The sequence below is a fragment of the Hoplias malabaricus genome, chromosome 7 (assembly GCF_029633855.1).
Source record: "Hoplias malabaricus isolate fHopMal1 chromosome 7, fHopMal1.hap1, whole genome shotgun sequence".
In the NCBI taxonomy this organism is placed as follows: Eukaryota; Metazoa; Chordata; class Actinopteri; order Characiformes; family Erythrinidae; genus Hoplias; species Hoplias malabaricus.
This window is the reverse complement of record NC_089806.1, coordinates 10,124,682-10,144,396: the sequence shown is the minus strand read 5'-3', so window position 1 is coordinate 10,144,396 and position 19,715 is coordinate 10,124,682. Positions and strand designations below refer to the sequence as shown.

Sequence of the window (19,715 nt, the reverse complement as noted above, 5' to 3'; positions counted from 1 at the left end):
CAGACCTTGTTATGTACAAATGTGCTTACAATGTAGCTAAAACTAGCCTAATGTATAAATAAATATGCATATATTTATTTATACATTTATTTATATATTAGCGGCTGATTATATTTATAATCAGCCGCTCTGGGTGCATTCACAGCCCCTAGTGCACTACTGTGTGTGTGTGTGTGTGTGTGTGTGTGTGTGTTCACAGCCACAGATGGGTTAAATGCGGAAGATGTATTTCGTTGTATGTTCTACAAATAAGTGTACAAGCAATTGCACATTATGATAGTTGCTATAGTATCCCAGGTGGTTGTGAGGGCCGTTGCTATGGTATTTCATTTGTCTGATAAAGCATTCCAGTTTGTTGCTATGGCCGTTACCGTAATATTTAGGGAGTTTGCTAAAGTGTTAAACAGGGGTTTGTTTGAGTTTGGGTGACATAAATCCGATACAAAATTTAGAATAAATACCAGAATTATATTAACGGTGTAACATAAATAAAACTTGCCATTTTAATACTTAATAATAAACCATAGTTAATAACGGTATATTATTAATTTATTTCACCAGACAGGGTAATTGCGTTATAAACAGGATCATAAAACTTTATTAGAATTAAACATATGATAAAATTGCACGTTTAAACACTTAAATCTCACTCTCCTTCATTTTCGTGCGCTTGAACTAAACGAACTTCAAAATAAAAGTCACGCAGCTTTATATATCGTGGAAATGTTTAGGAATCGAACGAATTTCAAATAAGCGGAGCTATTGTTGTCGTTTCCCCGTCTTTTGTAGCGTTTTGCAGAACGTATGACTGGTTATGAATGAAAATACAACCTTATTTAATGTGACTGTCTCTCTCGGCCGTGTAGATGCGGAGGAGCCCTGTTGGCTGTTTAATGCTGGAGTAGAGCTGCTAGTGCAGGAGGATGGTCATCTTTGTCGGCTCTCTGTGTGAAACACACAGCTGTACTGCGTGTTTATGTTAATTGTCTGATGAGCTGGCAAAGTCAACCGTTGTCTGTGACCAGAAAAACTTCAACAGAATTTAGACTTTTAAAAGCCGACGGCATTAATTGTGTTCGTCGCCGTGGCTGTGTAGCGCTGTAACTAAGGCTAGCTGTCTCACTAGCCAGCAAAAACTAAACTTTCTTGTGGAAAAATGACATCTTTTTTATGGAGGTAAGGACTTTGTCGTGCTTGACGTTTTCTCTTTTGTTTATTTAAAAAGTTTTATACTGCGCAAAAAGTTGCCTCAGCTCGGTAGTTGGGCTGTGAATGTTGAAAGAGGTTTTGTTCCTTTTTTCTGCTTCTTAGCTTAGCTGGCTGGGCCGCTGTCCAATCCACTGTGTTCTCACTAGGGTAACTGCGTAGGGTGCAAGGTTCTAGCGCTTTATTAAACGATCTAGCTAGGCGTCCTACGAAGTACACAGGTGAGCGGATTGGACAAAACCTTAGTGTTCAGAGCTAAGTATCTAGCTAAAAATCAACTTTGACGTAAAATGTACCACTTTTATCCACACCCTGTAACAGTTTACGTATTTAGTTATCTTCTTTTTAAACACTCATTGTTGGCTATTTATGCAGAAAACAAACAAGACTTAATTCAATCGGACTAACTTGCTATTTCTGATTCCACAGTTGGGTTGCGATGTGTGTCCCACAAAAATGTATTTAAATGTACAAATTTGTATTTAAAATAAGGTTAAAGCCTATTATATACACAGGAAAACTGTTTCAGAACAGTAAGTTAATGAAGGAAAACTATCTGCAGAAAATAGGAGACATTTCCTATTCCATAGCATTTTAATAATAAATTATTATTATTATTATTAGTAGTAGTAGTAGTAGTTTTGAATCCATTTGTTTTTTGGTAATACAACATACACTCAGTCCTGGAACTGAACACAAATGTTGTCCACAAAGACACTACTATTGAACAGAATGACGAATTGTCCCAGAAGTCTGTGGCTTCATACACTATTTTGAATATTTTATAAAAGCTATCTTTTCTTTAACTCTGTGTTTAAAATGACTTGTCATGGAGTTCCCCGCTTGCGAATGCGTGTTTTATTAACTCAAGTCCTGGTGAATATAGAAATATTGTGGTCACTGACTCATGGATTTAATTAGTCAGTTAATACCTTCCACTGTTTGGACATGACATTTATGCATTATCTTTGTGTTTAAGCTAGGATTTAGTGTTGGTGAGGTGTGTTTTTAAAAATGGCTGGAATACCTGTGCATACATTTTGTTCTTCCAAGTGTTTGCCTCATCATGAAGGAATGATAAGGAGTTTGATCCCTAGTGACGCCACAGCTATCCGAGGCCAGATATTTCAACAGAGCACAGTTGTCTTTCCTCTCTGTTTTGGTTTGGACGGTCCTCCCTCTTCCCCATCACCCAGCACAGTGCTATTGATCATGGTAGCCTTGTAGCACAACATAATGGGGCGATTAATATTCTCACAGATTTGAGTTGTATCAGCAGTATTTAGAAAAGACGTGGTGGAGCTTCATGATTCGTAGTTTGTCTCAGATTGGAACCTGGTGGGAGACCCTTATCTCACTGTGGAACTGGCAATTATTGAAATGTGGAGAAAATAGGGGAAGATTTAAAATGAAGAAATCTAATTTAAAGTAATATTCATAGATCTTGTGGTTCATGTTACAGGATCCCAGTTTCATTTTTAGTTATATCTTACAAATCTGCAGCAGATAACACGTCCGGTTGAGTAACTTTAATCTTTTTATGCTGAATAGAAGTGATCCTGTAACAAGGTCACATCTGACGTTGGACTCTGAGTGTCTGAGATACGGTGGCTGTCCAAGTACAAGTTATCTCCAAGATGGTGCCTAGGGCCGTATTTTAGTCAAAATCTGATCATTATTTTTTTTCCATGTAATTTTGGACCATCTCTGTTTGCTCATTTACCAGGAAATTTTCACACAGTTTGAAGAACTGGTGCTGTGCTTATCTAATGGTATACATTTACAAATAGAAACATGGGCAAATATATATATATTAGTATGTTTATAAAATGTCGTAAGTCAAGATTAAAATATGTTTGACACAATGCTGATCCGGATATTTGCTTTTTAAAGAACTTGTGTCTGTTGACTGAAGATTGCAATTGCAAACGAAACAAATATCTTGGAGCGTTAGTGTAGACATTAGTCTTTTACCTCAAGCTCCATGTGTATAGACATACAACTCTCTATAACAACTAATAAACCTTGTTGTAAAGGTTATTTTTTGAATGTGAAGAAATTAACCATGTAATGGATGGGTGTTAAAATGTCTTTATTTACTTGCTGTAGTTTGTGTGTGAGTATGACTGTGTTTCTACTATGTGAAGAGATGTTAAAGCAAATAAAGGCGGTATTCTTTTTTTGCCAAAATAACATTCTGTTATTAGTTGTGACGCCATTAGTGGTGGTCTTTAATCAAACCAAAACATGTCCATTATTAGACAGCAGCTTCCAAAAAGTTTAAAAACGTTAGAGAGTTTCTTGCCTTGGTTTTTAGGATGACTGTTGGTGCTGTCGTGGCCTGAGTCTCATTCACAAAGAGTCTCTGTTGAAACCAGCTTTGGAGAAGGCCCACTCCAAGAATGTTTAATACATACATACATACACACACACACACACACACACACACACACACAGAGGGCTTGCTGTTATGACTTTAGAGAATGAGTTTTTTTATTTTTATACTGCTGCATCATTCTTAATGACTGTTACACTCGACAACTCCACGATTTTTTACACTATTTTTTTTATAGGCACTTGTTGGATGATGTTTCTAGAGCAGTCAAATATTTTAATTGTGTTGCAGAGGTAGGTGAATGTATCCTTGGGACTTTAGCCCAATGAGTTCTCCCTTCCTTTTTCAACCAATACCCAGTCTTCTCCTAAACTCAAAGATGTGAACACATTTGCTCTTTGGCATAGTTTTACATTTATTTCTGCATGTTATTTACTCTTTTTCATTGTTGGAGGAAAACTTTGAATCTCCAAACATGTCTCTGAACCTGTAATTAATTTTAATGTAAATATATTTTCCAAGTAATCCTAGACTATATCCATAAAATGCAAAATGTAACTGGAGTTTAAAAAATAAACAGTGTCCACTTATTGCTGTGCAGCAGGCGTGAAGGGTTCGGGCCCCTCTCTGGAGGTCAATTTTTGTAACAGATGAAAATGAAATCAACTAAACAGGATCAGGGGCATGCAAACAAACGGTAACTGTGATTCATCAAAGTTATTCACAGGTTTTTAACATTTTTCTTATCGCACCTAAACCACAACAGTGCAAGGTATAAACCTATGTGAATGCACATGTATTGGTGTCAATAGACAGCTATGGAAAAGTCCTGGAGCTTTTTTTTTTTCTTGTTTTTTTTTTAAAAGTACTCATGGTTCTACTCTTAAGTACATTGCTGGCATACCTGTAGTATGCTTTTAATATTTCCGAAAGCTGGGAGATCTAGTTCTGTGTATGTGAAAGCAGTTCCTGTTTGACTTGTTCTAATTTGCCAACAGCATGAGTTTCCGGAATGTGATTAAACACCTACTGGAGTTAGGTTTTAGAGTGAATGTATAAAGTGATGAAAGAGGCTTTTGTACGGTTGAATATATCCTTTGTGTGACAGAATAACTTGCAGTGTCCAGTAACACCTTAAAGTCTGTCAGCGTAAACATGTCATTGAGTCTTAATATATACCATATGTGTGTGTTTGTGTGTGTCCAGTGTGTGTCCAGCTGTGCTGCTGTGTCTGAGTGTGTGTGTGTTAGCTGATGCCGGAGACACTCCCCTCCTGGAAGGCTGGCAGGAGCTGTGGATTTTTCGCTTTTTCCTCAACATTCTTGGCTACGCTACCATAGTCATCCCAGGATACTTCCTCATTGGATACTTCAAACGGACTAACTACTTGGAGACAGGTGTTGTACATTGTCTGTCATGATGTAATGGAGTATTCCTCTGATATTCTTTACTTCTCTCCTTTTTTAATAACTTGGTTTAACTGCAAATGTTCTGGATCAAAACGTACACGTTTGGTGTCTGAAGTCTGAATTTTTAAGGCTGGTTTATACTTCTGCAAACAACACTATAAACATCTGTGTGTTGTGACACAGCATCCAGATAAGAATGTACAAGATATCTAGCATTCAGCTATGGCCTTTACATGTGACATTTACACTGATCTTTGTGGAAGTATGAAGCAGCATTTTGGACCTACAAAGCTGATGTGTTTAACATTTTAATGAAAACAGGAATCACTAATTAGCATCACATCGATCAAAACAAAACCTTGCCTCAAACTGAACCATGTTGTTAAAGTAGCCATAAATTCATAGTGGAACCAGAATGTAACTGCTGCACCATTAAGTATATATACAAATATATTCCTGCCATGATGTCCACACCAAAATTTTGTGGTCAGATTAGCGCTATGTCAGGGACGCCCACCTCCACTTCCAAAAAGCCTCAGTGTTTATATCTCTGCTATAATTGCTTTTGCTTATTCTATATTTATGACCATTATTTATATTTACTTACAGTGTATAAGTGTATAATTAACTCAATAAACAATGATATAAAAACTATTTTACATACACATTGAGATACACTGTATGTATGAAGTGTTCTAAACATGTAAAATAGTATTTTTAATATATGTGTCTATTAATGTGTACTAATGTTCTTTTTATAAAACTAGTTCAAGAAAACTCACTGTAAAGACAAATTTTTTCTTGTGTGTTTGCAGGGCGAGGTCTTTGCTTCCCTGTTATAAAGGCTTGTGTATTTGGGAGTGACTCTAAAACCACGCTGTTGGATGATGCACCTGGAGCATCTAGAAATGAGTCAGAATCCTCTTCCTCAGCCAGACAGGCCTTCAAACTCATCTTCTGTGCCGCTGGACTTCAGGTGACTGTTGTATATGATGCACCAAGATGCATTGTTTGCTTCCCCCATATGTCAAACCTTTTTAAAGACTGCATGCATTTTATGATTAAAATAAGGACTTTTATTAGTGATGCACAATATATCGACGGCCGATTTTATATTATCGTTTTTTTTTAGTTATTAATTCGATATTGGATTTTTAGCTGATATTACAACCGATAATATACGCACTGACGCCTGTAAATACACAACTGCGTCTGCCGTGTGGGTGTTTTTCAGTTTCTGCAGAGAACTGTCTGTGATTCCATTTTTCCGTGGCAAAAATTAATTTAAAAATAAAATATCAGCCACGCACAGTACACGCGCACGCACACACAGTGGTGTCAGGATTTTCACACACACACACACACACACACCCCACAGTGCAGGAGCACTTCTTGTGTAAAACACATGAAAATATTTAGTCATTCAGCATCTGAATTTATTACTGAAACACGATGATAAAGGATTACAAACACTTGCTCAAACTCTCTCTCCCTCACTCGGAGCTGCTTTATGCCGCTCTCTCTCTCTTGCTCGCTGTCCTAAAAGAAACCCAGTGCTACACTAATTGACCCCCCTCTAGAAAACATTTCTGTGAACCAGTTGTGCAGGTTTGAGACTCGTCACCTGTGTTTTTGGTGCATTTTATTTCAGACCAAAATGTTCAGGGAGTAAAATAGTGGTACACAGTTTATATGTTGATAACTGCTCATGTGTTTTATATTCTTGTTCTCGGGTATATTTTGCTTGGACACCCCTATATTTACCCACAAAATTGCTTCAAACCAAGTGACAGTACTTTTACTTGAATATGGACTTGACTCTTGACTCTGTGGTACTTCCTCTTGTTCTGTAGGCCTCGTACCTGACATGGGGTGTCCTGCAGGAGCGAGTGATGACCCGTTCTTACGGCGGCTCTGAGACAGAGGGCGGAGGAGAACGCTTCAGAGACTCTCAGTTTCTGGTGTTCATGAACCGTATCCTGGCGTTGACGGTGTCTGGACTCTGCTGTGTTCTGTTCAAACAGCCCAGACATGCAGCCCCCATGTACAAATACTCCTTCGCCTCGCTCTCCAACATCCTCAGCAGCTGGTGTCAGTATGAGGCTCTGAAATACATCAGCTTCCCAACACAGGTAACACTTTCAGTATCAAGACAGCCCACAATACAGTCGTCCCTCGCCACTTCACCTTTCGCGGCTTCAGTGCATCGTGGGTTTTTAGAAAATATTAATGGGAAAAATAAATCGCGGGTTTTCTTCGGAACTCGATCTGCGGGGGGGGGGAATAAATAATAATAATTAAAAAAAAAATATATATATATATATATATATATATAATATATATATATATATATATATATATATATATATATATATATATATATATATATATATTTGATGAAATTTTACATGTAAAAATCCCAAAATGTATACAAATATATTAAAAATATTAATTCTAACAATAAAGGAATGTTGTAAATCATAAAATATTATGAATTACAGTAAATAGTGCATATATACCCTCAGAAACTAATGGTTATTAAGGGAATGGGAAAGGGTTATGTAGCGTTAAAGTGTATAAATATAGCGTCCCTACTTTCGCTAACGTAACACCCGCGATAAACGAGGGACCACCGAACTGCTAGATTCTGAATCATATTTTGACATTAATATGTTCAAGTTTAATATCATGTTTAGTTAGAAAAACCCTCGCTCTGCACAAGCAATTTATCAGCTTTGATTCTGAGCACAGTGTACCATTACTGAAGAACTAGAAGTTTGTATGCCTTTCTGCAGCCGTGTGACTCTGTTTAAATCCAGTATAGTATTACAGACAGAGAGCTGAAGTCTCAGACAAGAGGAGGAAGTAATGATAAAAGCACTGCCATGTGGGGTGGCAGAAATTACCAGGGAAAATACCCAGGGTCAGGTGATACACTTCAAGTTCACAAATCATAGAAAGGATGTGCAACCGTATGTTAAATATTACTTCCTTATGGGGCTTTTTTAAAGCTATCCAGATACGTGGAATTTTCTAAAGTGGGCTAAATCTGTAGTACATGGTTTGTCTGGTGGGTTATTTGTGGAGCTGTTTTAAAATAAAAGCTGACAGTCTGTGTTTTAGCACCCACAGCGTTGAACAGTTTTGTTCCTTATATATCTGGAGTTACTGCTGTCATTTTGCTTAATAGTATTTAAAATATATGGTACTTTTAATAGTAAGATGTGAATAACATTTGAGCTGCATTCAGTAATATTACGTCCACCACCACCTTGTTTTGACACTCACTTTTCATTCTCTTGGCGCTACCGACTATACAGAAGCATATAATCATTGTATAATTACAGACTCTAGTCAGTCTGTTGCTCTGCATAATGTATTTGCCCCTTTCAATATTTTCAAAGTTGAGGACCACCACAGCACAGGTATGATTTGAGTGGTGGATCGTTCTCAGCGCTGCAGTGACATTACTGGTGCGAGTGGATCAGACACAGCAGTGCTGCTGGAGTTTATAAATCCTGTATCCACTCACTGTCTACTCTGTTAGACACTCCTACATTTTATCCAAGATGTCTTTACGTGGTGAATGAGAGGATATAGGATATAAGAGAGATTACATTGGTGTGTATAGACATTCTAACTCCTTGTCTGATGTTATGGTTTTCAGTAATAAAGGTTATTTTGCTTGTGTTAAAGTTATTTATGATGATGTTGGAGAAATAGGGTTGTCAGATGTTGCATATTATCGTATTGGTATTACGCAGCTGATCTTTTGAAGATTTCTGTGTGTATCTTGCGACATTTTTGCTTTTGGGTTTGAACAGGAGGAGCATTTCACCATTTGGCATTGGCCTGTCATAGACATAGACTGTTGCAGTCTCATCCATAATGGTTGAGTTAATATTATCCAGCAGAGCATCAGCAGAGTTAGATAGATGGTGTGGTGTAGTGCTCATGAAACGGAAGTGTGCTGTCAGTTGTAAACTATCTCTGGAAACACACACATCTGCCCTTGAAATCTAGTGATGCCCTCATAAAAAAGAACACACATTAATGATCTGATGAAGTGACATCCTTCACAGAGACTGATATGTAGCAACCCTTTACATCCGGAGTGTGACCATGAGTTTACTTCTTGTAATATGTGATAAAAGAGTCCAGTATGACCCATAGATCCTTGGCAGCATTGTCCTGAGGTTTGTCAATGTGTTAAAATCACCAGCAATAACGGAATGGTCAAAATCTGTAGAAATAAACAACAACCTTTCTAATTTCATCAATAAAACTAGCATTGTACTTCTAAGGCCCATAAACATTCATTCATTATCTGTAACCCTTATCCAATTCAGGGTCGCGGTGGGTCCAGAGCCTACCTGGAATCATTGGGCGCAAGGCAGGAATACACCCTGGAGGGGGCGCCAGTCCTTCACAGGGCAACACACACACACACATTCACTCACACCTACGGACACTTTTGAGTCGCCAATCCACCTACCAACGTGTGTTTTTGGACTGTGGGAGGAAACCCACGCGGACACGGGGAGAACACACCACACTCCTCACAGACAGTCCCTGGAGCAGTGTGACTGCGACACTACCTGCTGCGCCACCGTGCCGCCCTGCCCATAAACAATTAATAGGAATATTTGTGGTGCCCCTTTCAGAGCTGCACAGAGAAAGTTTGGTGGAGCTGTTTCACTTAATATCATTGATGCTCTACATTAATTCAACCATGTTTCTGTTAAAAGCATAAAATCAAGCCCATGTACTAAAATAAAAGCATTGATTAAATGACATTTTTTGTAAAGTGATCTAATGTTTAGAAGAGATAAATTAGTAGCTTGTTCATTGTGCGGTCTCATATTTTAACATACTACAGATTGACTACATTTACAGTATCTGACTTGTACTCACTGTACTTTCAGTTTCTGATAAGTACTGGAATGGACGAGATTACAGGCGCCCAGGGTCCGAGCTTGTTTTGAAAACATGCACTGCTGATATTATCGTTCTAGTAGCTGGACCCAGAAAACCTCAATTCTCCAATTTACTTAAAAATGGAGGGACCTCTTCCCTTTCGTTGGATGAAATTGGGTGGAGCTACTGATGACGATGGGGAAGTTAGAAAAGCCATCTATTTGTTGTTTGATTAGCTTGACTATTTCTTTGTGGTGCTGCATGTGGTAGAGGATTGTGGGGATATTAGGCAGTAGATGGGACGCTGAGCTGATTCTTCTGATTGTGGGCAGCTTTGTATTGGCAGGTTCAGGTGATTGACTGGCTATGGAGTGTTTGGCTTGTTCTTTGGGTTTTTGTTGTCTCCAACAACTGATGCACATTGCGTCCTCAGTGTGGGGAGGAGGTGTTGGTTATGTGTTATTCTCACCGAGGCCTTGCAATTGTTCAAAACTATTTAGCAACTGAAGTGAGTGTGATATTTTGATCTGGTTTGTGCTGTGCTCTTTGAGCCACAGTGTTAGATTTAGCATTAGCATTAGCTAGATGGGCTGTGGTAGCAGGGGTAGAAGTTGAGACTACAGGGATATACATAGCATGGCTTTTGGGATTTGTTTTGTAACCAGTTTGTTACCACTGTTTGTTTTTATCTTTTGTACTCATGGCAGTGTTTCTGTTCACACGTTCCTTGGTTCCTGTTCTGTCTTCACGGTCAGGTGCCCTCTTAAGCCTTCTGCCTGCAGTCTGCTGCCCGTAGTTCCCACACACTGATAATCCTCACACAGCCCCAGATCGCCAGTCCTTAAACTCTGATAAAAAGCTTCAAAAACCTGTTTCCCAATATTCTTTGATATTCTTTGTAGAAATCTGTAACAATTCTCACAGTGTTCGGAAACCTTAAGAGCCACTTTATTCATTCATTTTTTCATTATCTATAACCCTTATCTAGTTCAGGGTCACAGTGGGTCCAGAGCCTACCTGGAATCATTCATCAGGGAATACACCCTGGAGGGGGCGCCAGTCCTTCACAGGGCAACACACACACTCACACATTCACTCACACCTACGGACACTTTTGAGTCGCCAATCCACCTACCAACATGTGTTTTTGGACCCACGCGGACACTGGGAGAACACACCAACTCCTCACAGACAGTCACCCAGAGCGGGAATCGAACCCACAATCTCCAGGTCTCTGGAGCTGTGTGACTGCGACACTAACCTGCTGCGCCACCGTGTCGCCCAGAGGCACTTTAAAAGTTTATTATTCTGTAACCTTCTGGAATTTTCTGGTTCCTGTAAATATAGAACTGCTGTAAAAAACAAAACACACCCACACGGATTCTAAACCTTAAATCCTTACCAATTTTAGTAATTAAAGGTGAAAACAGTTACTTATTTCTAAGCACATCAAATGCTATTCTTGAGTTATTTTAACTTGAAACATAATTCTTTGGCTGTTATGTTGTCTGTGCTATATTTGTGGGATGGGTTTTTATTTTTCTTTATTTTGTAAAGATTGTGATATGAGAAGTTCTGCAAATGGCAGAAAAATATAGAAGTTATTTTGAGTTCTGTGTTGCTGCTATTTAGAGACAAACCTTTTTAAGCCTTTTAAACATTCTGTGTGAATCTCTTATCTTTTTATTTGAATGCAGCTTTTAAAAGGATTCTCTGGCTACATGTGACTGTCGGCACTAGAAAATACTTTCTACTTCTTGCTGTTTCTGGTTGTGTATAATGGCTCACTTCCTCCCATTATCACATGGCACAGTAATGGCCAGCACAGATGTCTGTGAGCTGGTGTGATAGATCTGGGCAGTTGGCATTCTCCACAGGCATGTGCAGTGGCATCAAATTAGTGTAGTGTAATGACGTTGCCATTAATTGTTTTGGAGGAAGCACATGATTGTCGTGAACTTCCCAGTGTTGGTGGCACTGTGAGTGCTGTAAGTTCAGCTAAAGCCATAAGGAATGGAAACAAATAATGATTGAGTAAAAAGTCTTTAAAAACATGGTATAAATTCTTGAGTTCATACTTTGTGTATTATACATTAGTATTAAAGAATTTCCAAATGGACGCTATTCGGAAAGGTTTTTTTTTTAACCTCATGATGTTAATTTTGAGTTTGCAGTTGATATTGTTTTTCTGGTTCCAACAGGTATTGGCCAAAGCCTCTAAAGTCATTCCAGTGATGCTGATGGGGAAACTTGTTTCACACAAGAGCTATGAATACTGGGAGTATTTCACAGCTGTGCTGATCTCAGTGGGTGTCAGCATGTTCCTGCTCTCCAGTTCCACCAACAAACATCCCTCCACTGTCACCACCTTCTCCGGTGTCATCATCCTCGCTGGATACATAATGTTCGACAGCTTTACGTCCAACTGGCAGGTAGAGAACTTGTAGCTCTACCATTTAATAATGTGCAATCATCACATTCTTGTCTCAAATTGTGAAGTAATGTTTAACATACTTGCTTATGTGTTTTCTGTAATTGTATGATACTTGGACGGGAAGTTGGCACAACTTAAACATTTGCCCTGTCCCAGAGATTGAAAGTTTAATACCCAGTCATGCCACAGCCTTAGTTCATCTCTAGGTGTGCAGTTTCACCTCCATTTTGAGCTCCAGAGACATTACACCAGTGTCTGTCACTTGGACAAAGCACAAAACAGCCTTCATTTTCCCAACATGCATTGTGTGATAGGGGTTCTAGCAGTTGGGGTGAGCTATGATTGACTGGGAAGAATATAGGAAAGAAAATAAATATAACTAGGTTGCATAGTATAAACAGTAGTAAATGCCTTTACAGTACTTTTATGGTACTGTAATTTTCTGTAGTTGTGTCTTTATTTAAAATAATATGGTCCTACAGTGTCAGAAGCAACGTAATGAAGTCTATTAAAGATTACTGGACCAGGGTATGTGTGCTAATTTATGCTTGTAGTTGGCGTGATGCTAACCGGTGATTTTTGTTCATTTTTGGCAGGACAACTTGTTCAAGTATAAGATGTCATCGGTGCAGATGATGTTTGGGGTCAATCTTTTCTCCTGCCTCTTCACTGTGGGTTCTCTGCTGGAGCAGGGTGCGTTCTTTGACTCTCTGGCGTTCATGTCTCGTCACTCAGAGTTCACTTTTCATGCCGTGCTGCTGTCCGTTTGCTCCGCCTGTGGCCAGCTCTTCATCTTCTACACCATTGCCCAGTTTGGAGCTGCTGCCTTCACCATCATCATGACCCTGCGGCAGGCCATTGCCATTCTGCTGTCCTGCTTCCTTTATGGCCACGCCGTAAGCTTTGTGGGTGGCCTTGGCATTGCGGTGGTGTTCCTCGCGCTTTTCCTTCGCGTTTACGCCCGCAGCCGCATGAAGAAGGGCAGCAAGCGCACCACACAGACGCCTGTCCAGAAAGTCTAGATGAAGGACAGTGGTAAAACAAATCTGTACCACGTTTTTAGTGGTTCAGCTTGTTTGGGGATTTTTATTTTAATTTAGAGTTTGCGTGTTTCTGTCTGTCTTATACATCTTTGTTTTTACTCTTTGTATATATTATATATGAAATATATCTTATATATAAAAGGTACAGAAAGGGATTTTTTTTTTTTGTAAAGAAAAAGGGATTTAGAAATGACTCAATGAAGCAGTGAGAGCTGTCCAGTCATATGCAAACGTTTTGATAATCCTTACATGATCAAATTACATGTTTTGCTGTATTTCTAAGTGTCCATATAGGGATCAGACTTTCAGAAAATGGTCGCACGCTATATCTATTTATGTGCTTAACAGAAGGAATAGAAAACCTGAGTTTGGATTTGTGCATGAAAATGTGCACAGATTGGTGGCATGGTGTGCTGCAGGTATTCGTCGCTGCCACACAGCTCCAGGGTCCTGGGTTCATTTCTCCATATGTCTGTGATTGGTGTGTTCTCTCTATGTCTCCATGGGTTTTTTTTTTTGCATGCTCTGGTTGTATCCCCATAGTCAAGAAACCCAGGCTGGTAAGTGGATTGGCTGTATACAATTGTCCACTGATGTGAACGTGAGAGTGACTGGGTGAATGTGTGATGCCCTGTGATGGACTGGCGCCCCGTCCAGGGTGTGTTCCTGCCTTGAGTCCAGTGATTCAGACACTGAACTAGATGAAGCTGTTACAGAAAATGAACGAATGTGCAGAAGTTTATTCTCGAGAGGTGATGTGTTAACCCACTTCGAAAATGAGCAAACCATGTCATTTTCCCAGAGGTGACAGAACGTTTATGTATGACTGTAGGGGTGAGTTTAAGTGCGCATGTTAGTGTATATGATCAACGATATGTGTTTACTGAGCCGGTTACTGGTCACAACTTGTCTGAGGTTATATTTGGTGCATTGGATGAGTGTTGAAACGTATTGGTTTTGATTCGTGATATAAGCATCTTTAATCAAACATCAAAGCTTTTGGCTTCAGTTATTTGTTGTTGCTGTTAGTTGAGATCAATCTAAGATCAATCCATTTCATGAGACTTGTTTGACATTATCTGTAGGCCTGTCACATTTATTCAGTTTTTTTTAATGAGGCTTTAATTGGCTTCTACATTTATATAAATGTATTTTTTGTTCATGTGCAGCTAATAATGTACACACCTGCCGTTGCCATATTAGCTGGTTTGCTAACTTGCTTGGTGGCTTTCAGGTGAACGTATATTACTCCCCACCGCCAATTAAGGTGTTAATCACAAACATCAAATAATGATCATTCCTTCCTGCCGCCCAATAAAGGTACCTGCTCTCGTCGAGGTGCTCCAAATTCACTTTATGAAATTAAAAATACATGGTTTTGAAACCCAACCATTAAAAAAACGTAATTATGGTTCATGTGTTACGTGTTTTCAGCTTGAATGATTATCAAATGTTTATGTAATAATTGTGACAGGTCTGTTTAGTTTTTCCCTGAATATAAATATAACAAAAAGAATGACCTCAAGTACACAATATGTGACATTTTGTTTGGAAATCCCGTCTCAGTACCTTTTTTAGTTTTAGCTCTGTTCTCTTTTTGTTCCTTTTTTTTATTTTTTATTTTTTTTCCCCCTCATTGTTTGAGAGAGTTGTTTGAACATTTTTAGATTGGTTGATTCTTGCCTGTAGACTCGATGCTAAATGATTTTCAGACACAGACCACGAGTGCCTACTGAACTCTAAACTGGAATTTGCTTGGTGTAGGATTTTGCAGATGATAATAATATCATTGTGAAACATTTAAACATCGTTGTGAAAGTTTTAACTTGATAGAGATCCCTTTTTCGTGATTGGGAGGGGTGTTTTTAGTGCATTTTTACCACCTTATTTGCTCTCTGATAAAGTGAACTGTGGTTTGCCTTGGGGTCGTGGTTGGAATATTCTTAGAAAAGGCGTAGCGTACATCTTGACAGCGGTTACGTATGTGTTTGCACATGGAATTTTAATAGACCTTAGTGTAAGGATGTTTTCTACGGATAACGTTTGAGTTCCTGGTTTGCTGGAAAGAAAATTATGGACAGCGTTGTGTATCAAGATACCTACAGAAATTTTTGTGGTACATTCCAAGTGGTGCTAGTTCATTCATTTGGTTTCAGGGGGATTTCTCCTGTTCGTAACCTTTCACCCTCGAGGATTCACAGTACCATTTATAGCAGGTACCGTTTATTTATTTAACTTCATGGAGTTTTTTGTTTTTGTTTTGTTATCCTTTAAATTTTTCAGTATCTTCTGTCATATATGGAAAAAACCACAATGACCCTTAAAGGAATTTTCCAGTATTTGCCAACCTTTCTCTATCTTCTGTGTCCGTGTCATACTGCGTTTTTATAAGGCGCACAATATCTTTGTTTTATTTATTTGTTTCCCTGTACATAAAAAGAACAGAAAACTGAATGATTCAAAACTCCCCTGTGGTAGAATTAATCAGGTAGTTGAGCATGAAGTGCAAATTTGAAACATCAATAACCTTATTAGGGTTAAACCTCTGATCATCAGAGTTAAAGACGTAGAGGTTATTTCCAAGAAACGAAATTCCCTAATGCCTTAAAAATGCAAGTGGATTGTGTTTATGACATCAGAAACCCTGGCTGTATGAATCTGTTTTGAACGCTGCAGCCATGGTGACTGTTCATTTCATTAATGTGATACGTCATCTAGCGAAACTGCCGATTTGATTCTACTGTACATGGGTTTTGACGCAGCAGTTTTTCTGTTAATTCTTTCAATTACAGTAAACAAATCTGAGATGACATGGTGATCCACCGTGTTCATTTTAATGTTATTTGTCACTCTCGGTTATTATTTCAACTCTGATATTAAGATTGTAAAGCTGCTGTTGCTGCTACAGTTTCCTCTGAGTTCAAAACAAATGTAAAAGTTTTGTGGAAATACACTGCTGATGTTAAACAGCTTTTCGGTTGGCGAAACTTAGCTGCGGTTAGAGAAAATAACAAATTATTCTTCCACGTTAAACTGTATAAAAGATTATATTAATCCTTTGTTAAATCAGGGTTAATTTTCTGCATAACACTAAAGTTTGTGTATTCTGTTAAAGGTGTATGATTTTTGCCGCGTGGAAAACATTTATGGGTTTTTTATTTTTGTGTGTGTGTGTGTTTGATAGTGGTCAGCATTTTTAATTTGTCCGTATCTCTCTGTGGGTATGTGTAGTCACGTGATCTGCTGTTTTCACCTGATGAGAAGGGTGAACTGCCTGTATTGATGAAGGAGGTTTATAATAATAATAAAAACATTTTGTCAGCGTACTTTTGAATAATACACATGGTTCTGAACAGTGTGAAAAGGCTTCGTGAGATAGAAACATTTAATTCCTCTTGTTACGCATCTGTAAATACACTTCCTTTCACCAGGGTTTACTTTATGTTCATACACGTATTTCAAGGGGATTTTTAATATTTACTTCTTTCCTTTAAAGCCCCGGGGAACCTGAATTTGTAACTGAGGATGCAAAGCTGAGAGGTTGCTTTTCTGGGCACGTACATCGCTCGTATGGTCTACGTCAACAGCAGGTTTTAAGTTGGGAAGTTGAACCAAACACCACAGTGTCGATGAGCTGGCTGTGGAGGAGCTAGACCAATCAGAAGCCACCACACATCCATGTGCTGTGATATTACAACAGTAAGCCTCCCACGCAAAACCTAAAATACAGTTCAGGGCTGTGATTCGTGTTTAGAAAATAATCATTTAAACTGTAGATGCAATAGTGGTCTGGAAAAGTTTAGTTAAACGTTGATGCTTTTTCAATTTTTAAGTTTTAAAAATGTTGCTTATGTCAATAAGCCATGATGTGTCAGGTCCCGAATGTGTGTGTGTGTGTGTGATTACTAAAGCCTTGGTCTCTCCTCAGCAGGCTCATCAACGTGGGTTGTAGCATTTCATGTAATTTATCACAATAACTATGAACATTTACAAATTGCCCAGCCCTACACTGAGGATAGTCGAGTGAGTATGGATATGTAGAGCCTGTTCACTCAAGTTGTGTTGTGTTTTAAATGATTATTTTCCTCATTGAAGCTTGGCTATGGATTATTATTATTATTATTATTTTGTCTTAATATTTTAAGTATTTTTTTTTAACTGGGTTCCCTGGGAGTTCTAAATGCTCACTTTTCTTTTCAGCCAGGTTAGCACTCATGGTTGCTATGTAAATTAGAAGGAAAATGTTTTTAAGTGGACATCTCTACATACATGATGTTAAGCTGGTCGCACACTACAGCATCCTGCTTACAGCTCCTCCTGCCTGCACTGTGCGGGTCACTATACTTGTGTTCATTTGGGTTGTGTCTTGGCGTGCGTCTTACTGCGTGTCTTGTGTGATGCGTACTACTCTCCAGGAGAGATGCCGGTTCTTGCCCAAAGTGTCTAGAAGTGTTTCATGATGTTTGAAAGATGATTCTGGGTCTGTCTTTGGAGGAATGTGAACACCACGTTTAATGTAAAGAATAAGAGAAAATGCAATCTGACTAATGTATTTTTTTTTCTTTCTTTCTTTAAAAAAGGATGTATTAATTATGTTAGGCAAATTAAATTAATTTAAATACTGGATGCAACATTGTCATTGTCATTTTTCTACACAAATTTGTTTCCCTCTTATTGTATAATGTCAGTAACGGTCTTTGTTTTATTTAATATCACATTCAAATACTAAAACACGTCAAAGTAAGTACGCTATGTTGCCCAAAGTATTAACTCACCCATCCAACTTAAGGTGTTCCAATCACTTCCATGGCCTCAGGTGTATAAAACCAAGCACCTAGGCATGCACAAACTGCTTCTACAAACGTTTTGCGAAAGAATGGGCTGCTTCTGTATGAAAGGTGCTCTATAAATAAACGTGCCTTGCCCTGCCTTGCCTCAGGAGCTCAGGGAATTCCAGCGTGGTAACAGGATAGGGTGCCACCTGTTCAATTGTGAAGTGTCCTCTGTACTAAATATTCCACAGTCAACTGTCAGTGGTATTATAACAAAGGGGAAGCAATTGGGAAAGGCAGCAAATCAGCCACGAAGTGGTAGGCCACGTAAAATGACAGATTGGGATCAGCCAGAGTCAATCAAACTTCACGTGGTCTTTGGATTAGCTCAAGAACAGTGCGTAGAGAGCTTTGTGGAATGGGTTTCCATGGACGAACACCTGCAACTAAGCCTCATATCACCAAGTGATTTGATGGATGAGTCCGGTTTTGGCGGTTGCTAGGAGAATGGTACTTGTCTGACTGCATTGTGCCAAGTGTAAAGTTTGGTGGAGGGGGGATAATGGGGTGGGTTTTGCGTTTCAGGACTCGGGCTCGGCAATTTAGTTCCAGTAAAAAAAACTCAACACTTCAGCATACCAAGAGATTTTGGACAATTTCATGCTCCTGACTTTGTGGGAACAGTTTGGGGACGGCCCCTTCCTGTTCCGTCATGACTGTGCACCAGTGCACAAAGCAAGGTCCGTAAAGACATGGATGAGTGAGTTTGGTGCGGCAGAACTTGACTGGCCTACACAGAGCCCTGGCCTCAACCTGAACAGGGATTTGAAGCTGTTATATCTGCAAAGGGTGAGCTGACATCATATTAAACCCTATGGATTAAGAATGGGGAGTTTATACATGTGTGAATGCAGACGATTGATAATAAATGACGAATAAATAATATAGTAGTTGTAAAATAACAGAATACTATATGAACATCTGAATAAAAAGTATCACATTTATCTTATTCATAAAGAGAATTTGACAGTATAAAGGCTAACAAACTGAATGCTGAAAAAGGAGACAAACTGGTCTCAACCATGATGATGTATTATGAATTGTTTTACTACATGGTAGAAGACGATCATTGGAAGGTTAAACTAATAGGTGTTTTTGTCCTTTTAGACATTTCATTTACCATAACTGTGATGGTTCATGAAGCTAGAAGTATGTGTAAAATGCTTGTTTTGGATGCGAGTGATTCATAATTAATAATAACCTGTGAAATCTCACCTTTTAACCACTGAGTCCCTGAAGTAAAGTCATGCTACACAAGCGCACCCTCACACCCACTGCCTCATAGGTTAGTTTCTCTGAAGCTCTCCTCCTGCCCACTAACCCCACAGTCACGAGGCTTTTCAGTAATGCAAATCACCGGCTGGGTATACTTTCCCTGTTTTTTAACACTTGAGTGACTGACTGGCAGCAGATGTAGCCAAAAATAGCCAAAATAGAATATTTTTTTTACAACTTTGAACCTGTATTTAAATTCATTTCAGACGTGCATCATATTTCCTGAACACGTTTCTAAGCTGATTAATTTAGCAGAAAATAAAA

General features: G+C 38.8%; 1 protein-coding gene across 1 annotated transcript; it reads left to right on the top strand.

Moving 5' to 3' along the window:
* The first annotated feature begins 719 nt into the window (after window positions 1-719).
* Window positions 720-17,963, top strand: slc35b2 (solute carrier family 35 member B2). Its single transcript, XM_066677036.1, has 6 exons — window positions 720-1,176; window positions 4,748-4,938; window positions 5,766-5,926; window positions 6,804-7,082; window positions 12,069-12,299; window positions 12,898-17,963. The coding sequence occupies exons 1-6, from the start codon at window positions 1,157-1,159 to the stop codon at window positions 13,321-13,323; spliced, it is 1,308 nt and encodes a 435-aa protein (XP_066533133.1). The 5' UTR covers window positions 720-1,156; the 3' UTR covers window positions 13,324-17,963.
* Window positions 17,964-19,715: the final 1,752 nt, after the last annotated feature.

Excerpts from the sequence above, each read along its gene's own strand:
- slc35b2 (XM_066677036.1), top strand. The coding sequence starts at position 1,157 with ATGACATCTTTTTTATGGAG. Across the intron at positions 1,177-4,747 it reads ATGACATCTTTTTTATGGAG|TGTGTGTCCAGCTGTGCTGC; the intron begins GTAAGGACTTTG and ends GTGTGTGTCCAG. Across the intron at positions 5,927-6,803 it reads TCTGTGCCGCTGGACTTCAG|GCCTCGTACCTGACATGGGG; the intron begins GTGACTGTTGTA and ends CTTGTTCTGTAG.